A 5,513-nucleotide genomic window follows, 5' to 3' on the forward strand; every position below is an offset into this window, starting at 1 on the left:
TCAATTCCACGCAAACTGGTTGTGCTATAAGCCAAAAAATCAATCATTAAAAATTAATAGCCATTCAGAAACAAATATTGGTAAAATATTTTTAGGGAAAGAATAATATTATGCAATTATTCCTTGTTTGGGTAATGGAATATAAATATAAACATTTTAAAGTGGATATTTCACAGCATGTAAAAGACACCAAACAGAAATTAGGCAAAAGATAACCAAAACAATCTACATCTGGGTTCTTTTGTACCTATCTGAAATTTTTCTAAAATTGAGAATTTATTGTCAAAAGACCACATTATTGGTGAGACCGGTTCCTCTTCCTTCAGCCTAGATAACCATGGTCTTTTTCTGTTTACCCCTAATCCAGGCAGATGCTGAGAACAAGAATACCATGTTATGGATACCACACTGCATGCAAGCAACAGCTCGGAGTTTCAAGTGTCTGAGTTCATCCTGCTGGGGTTCCCAGGCATTCATGAGTGGCAACACTGGTTCTCCTTGCCCATGGCTCTGCTTTACCTTACAGCTCTTGGTGCCAATCTCCTCATCTTGATCATCATCTACCATGAGCCTAGCCTACATCAGCCAATGTATCAGTTTCTTGGTATCTTAGCTGCAGTAGATATTGGCTTGGCTACCACCAGCATGCCCAAGATCCTGGCCATCCTGTGGTTTGATGCCAAGGCCATCAGCCTCCCTGAGTGTTTTGCTCAGATCTATGCTATCCACTCTTTTATGTGCATGGAGTCAGGCATCTTCCTATGTATGGCAGTGGATAGATATGTAGCCATTTGTTATCCCCTGCAGTATCCTTCCATAGTCACTGAAGCGTTCGTAATCAAAGCCACAATATCCATGCTTCTCAGGAATGGCCTGTTAACCGTCCCAGTACCTGTACTAGCTGCCCAACGGCAATACTGCTCCAGAACTGAAATTGATCACTGCCTGTGCTCTAACTTGGGGGTCACTAGTCTGGCCTGTGATGACATCACTGTTAACAGGTTCTACCAGTTGGCTTTGGCCTGGCTTGTGGTCGGAAGTGACATGATTCTGGTCTTTGCTTCCTATATTTTAATTATTCGCACAGTGTTGAGGCTGAATTCCGCTGAAGCAATATCTAAGGCCCTCAGTACCTGCAGCTCCCACCTCATCCTCATTCTGTTTTACTACACAGCTATTATTTTAGTATCTGTCACTCACCTGGCAAAAAGAAAGTTTCCCCTCATCCCTGTTCTCCTCAATGTGCTGCATATTGTCATCCCCCCATCTCTTAACCCCATGGTGTACGCCCTTAGGACCCAGGAGCTGAGGGTGGGCTTCCAGAGGGTGCTTGGCTGGAGAGAGTTTGTGTCTAGGAAGTAAACTGACTATGCAAGGCAGAACACCAAATGCCTTGCATTTGCAGGAAAAAGAAAGCATAGACTTTGATCCCAAAACCTTGTTAAAATTCCACCTCTCCCAATTTCCAGGGGCATCAACTCAAACGCATCTGCTTTGGGTAGTGCATTGCATGTATAAAGCTTTTCACAATGTTAATTCTCACTCCCTGTGACAGCCTATGATGGAAGTAGCGTTCTTTCTACGTTCTGCAGATGTGGAAAATGAATAGGGAAACTTTACCAAGGTAGACTAGAAACTTACAACAGGAGATTTGAACTCAGTCTCCAGAGTCTCTGTTCTTAACCCTTTCTCTCCATTCACCTCATTGCTAATTTTCATAAGGAAGCTAGGATAGGAAAACAAGCTAAAATTAAATATTACTCATTTTTAGTAAAGTTCCATTTAGAGCATGATAGTAGAGATGAATGGTGGCAATAGAATATTCAGTTCTACAAGCATTAAGAAGAGGGGGGTGGGAGCTGCAGAGATGGCTCAGCAGTTAAAAGCACATGTTGCTCTTGTAGAGGACAAGGGTTTCATTCCCAGTACCATATCCACATAGTGGCTCACAACTGTCTAACTACTGTCAGAGGGGATCTAAGGCAAAACAGTTATATAAAAAACAATATAATAAAATAAACTAATCTAAAAACTATATTTTAATAAAAGAAGAAGATGGCAATGACCACAATTTGACTCAGCAATAGAAGGTGATCAAATTCATGTCTCCTCCAGTCAAGCAGGAGTATAATATTCACATTATATGACTGCGGTACAATTCCATGATCTGGGGAGCATTTGAAGAGTGTACAACAGCCATGTTTAATCAGATGACAAACTCTGGGACTAAGAACCCCTTCCAAACAGTAAAATAAAATTTCAAGGAAATTATCACTGTCCATGTGGCATCATGAAGCAAAAAATCAAAGTAATAATATATTCTGCAGGCAAGTCTATAGTGAAGAAAAAACAGAAGGGGTTTTCTTTTGGGGTTTTTATTTTCATTTATTCTTCCTTCATACAAACCTCCTAACTGCATCCTCCTCTCCCTCCACTCCTCTCAAGTCCCTCCCACCTCCCCTCTCCCCCAGATCCACTGCTCCTTCATTTTCCTTCAGAAAAGATCAAAGCCCAGAAATTTTTGTAATTGTTCATACTTAAGATAGAAAATTATGCCAGGCGGTGGTGGCGCATGCCTTTAATCCCAGCACTCGGGAGGCAGAGGCAGGTGGATCTCCATGAGTTCAAGGCCAGCCTGGTCCACAAGAGTTCATTCCAGGACAGGATCCAAAGCTACAGGGAAAAAAATAGAAAATTATTCCTTTGGAAAACTTATTTTTCTCTTTCTTTTGGGAAGATAAAAGGTTCAATTTCTATAGTGATTTTGTCAAATGTAAAGTTACAGAACAAAATTTTAAAGAGTAACTTTTGAAATGTGAAAATCTGGACACAGCTCAGGTCTCTGGTCCTCAGACAATGGGTTCTTCCATTCTTGAAGAAAACAGAGAAGTCAGCGGCAATTTTCCTGTCCAATGAAAACGATAGGACTCTTTAAATCCTCTACAAGAAGTCACTCTAGACAGCTTTTTAGTAAGAGTTTGAGAGGGGTTATTTTTTTTCAGTTCACAAAATCTTCAGTTAATTTGCCTTGGAGCTCTACAAGCAAAAATATTTAAGAAATAAAGTATTCAAATTGATTTGAACTTCTCTAATGAAATATAAAAATCCTTATGAAGTCTTACAGTTCACTGGCAACATAAAAAACAAAATTGGTTCTAATTTTATATTTAATTAACTTTTTTCATTTATTTTACATACTGACCACAGTTTCCCCTCCCTCCTCTCCTCCCATTCCCTCCCCTGGCTCTGATCTACTGAGTCCCCATCCACTCCTCTCTCTCCATTCAGAAAGGGACAGGCCTCCCCTGGGTGTTAAAAGAGACCTTAATAATCACACAGAATCTATATTAATTACAATACTGTTTGGCTAATAACTCAGGCATATTTCTAGCTAGCTCCTACATCTTGAATTAATCAATTTCTATTCATCTGTGTAATGCCACAAGGCTGTGGCCTACCAGTAAGGTTCTGGAGCTCTGTTGTCCTTCAGCAGCTACGTGGCGTCTCTTTGACTCTGCCTACTCTCTCTATATATCTCTGTTCGGATTTCCTGTCTGGCTTTATTTTGCTAAGTCATTGACCAAAACAGCTTTATTTATTAACCAATAAAGCAACACAAATATAGAAGGACACCCCACATCACATGGGCATGAGCAAAGCATGGCACATCAAGTCAAGGCAGAACCAAGATCATCCTCCCTCTGAACCAAGGCTGGGAGAAGGTAATCCAGTATAGAGAATGGGTTCCCAAAAGCCAGCTAAGTGCCAGGGACAGGCCCTGATTTCACTGCTAGAAGCCTTACAGGGCAAGCTATGTAACTGTCACACACACACAGGCTCCCTGACTGTGCTCCCTCAAGCTCAGGTCAGCTGTCTCTGTGGGTTACCCCACCAGGAGCTTGATCCCCCTGCCCCATTCAGTCCCTCCTCCCTTTCTTCATGGCGGAGGAGGGAGAGTAAGGAAAGGGACATCTTGGTAGGGGGCCATTTCTGGGCTAGGGAGAAACAAAGAAGTTCTAAAGCAGAATCACACCACAAGACAGGTGATGTTTGGGTAGAATAGAGAACAAGTAGCACAAATTAGTTTGTTACCTGTTTAAATGTACAAGTATGGACTAATAAAAAAGAAACACTGGCTCAAGACAATGCGTATTCATTAGGAGATTTCCTGACACAGTAGCATGGCATTGTGATGGACTTTAGGGAAAGATCAACTGTGCCAATAAATTTGGAAGCCCAGGTATGAGAACTTTAGACTATTGACTCTCAAGCCATTAAATTGGTGTGGGACAATTTGTCTATATTCTGTCAATTGTGTTTTAAATAAACGCTGATTGGCCAGTAGCCAGGCAGGAAGTATAGGCAGAACAACCAGACAGGAAGTAGAGGCGGGTCAATAAAAACAGGAGAATTCTGAAAAGAGAGAAGCTCCCTCTGCAGTACTGCCCAGACACAGATGAAGGAAAATGTGACCTGCCCTTCTGAAAAAAGTACCGAGCCATGTGGCTAACATACACTAGAATAATGGGCTAATATAAGTTATAAGAGTTAATAAGAAGTCTGAGCTAATGGGCCAATCAGTTTATAACTAATGTGGACCTCTATGTGATTTTCTTTGGGACTTAATGAATGAGGGAACCAGGCAGGACAGAAACCCCTTGCAACATTAAATCATCTTTCCTTTGGTAGAGTTGGTTAGATGGCATGCACATCCTTCTGTGGATAAAGCAAAATTTGACTATGTGTGTTTATTTGGCATTCTTCAATAAGACTATGTTAGTGACATTTCGTCATTGCAATAAAATATTTAAGAAAAACAACTTAAAGAAGAAAAGGTTGGGGCTTATGTTTTCAGGCCATGCTCAGCTAACTCCATTGTTTTTTATGTCTGTGATAAGGCAGAGGTGTCATGGAAGAGAGGCATGGGCAATAAAGTTGATCATTCTCTGGAGGTCAGAAACTACGGTGAGAGTAGGAAAGGTTTATAGATAAGACCCTTAACTCCATGCTCCTAGTAACCTAAGTCCTAGTTTATAGATAAGACCCTTAACTCCATGCTCCTAGTAACCTAAGTCCTAGTTTATAGATAAGACCCTTAACTCCATGCTCCTAGTAACCTAAGTCCTATAATTAGACCCCACTTCCTAAGAGCTCAGGTACCTATGAACTCATCAATGGATTAATTTATGGATGATGCTAATGCTTTTGTAATCCAATTACCTATCACAATATTTCCACTAGCTAGGGACCATGCCTTCAGTACATAGGCCTTTTTGGAAGAACCTTCACACCTTAACTATAACATTCTACCCCTTTATACCTTCTCCATCTTCTAATGCAAAATGCATCTACTTCTGTGGTTTCCTGAAGTCTCACTGTTTCAGCATTAAACATTTTCTCAAAAGTCCAAAGCTCAAAGTCTCCTTTGAGACTAAAGATAGACTCTTATAATGATCACCCCCCCCAAAAAAAAATCAGAAAGTTATTCACTTCCAAAATATAATGATATAGAA

At 40.6% G+C, this 5,513-nt stretch overlaps 1 protein-coding gene and 1 pseudogene across 1 annotated transcript; one reads left to right on the forward strand and one right to left on the reverse strand.

Annotated features, from left to right (window-relative positions):
* Window positions 1–396: 396 nt before the first annotated feature.
* Or56b4 (olfactory receptor family 56 subfamily B member 4) lies at window positions 397–1,398 on the forward strand. The gene has a single exon (XM_050131355.1). The coding sequence runs from the start codon at window positions 397–399 to the stop codon at window positions 1,360–1,362; it is 966 nt and encodes a 321-aa protein (XP_049987312.1). The 3' UTR covers window positions 1,363–1,398.
* Window positions 1,399–3,937: 2,539 nt separating this feature from the next.
* The window catches only part of LOC126494134 (olfactory receptor 52B2-like), a 12,188-nt pseudogene continuing 10,612 nt past the window's right edge, over window positions 3,938–5,513 (reverse strand).

The sequence above is a fragment of the Alexandromys fortis genome, unplaced genomic scaffold (assembly GCF_014885135.2).
Source record: "Alexandromys fortis isolate MF-2015 unplaced genomic scaffold, M_Fortis_MF-2015_v1.1 scaffold_329, whole genome shotgun sequence".
Taxonomy (NCBI): Eukaryota; Metazoa; Chordata; class Mammalia; order Rodentia; family Cricetidae; genus Alexandromys; species Alexandromys fortis.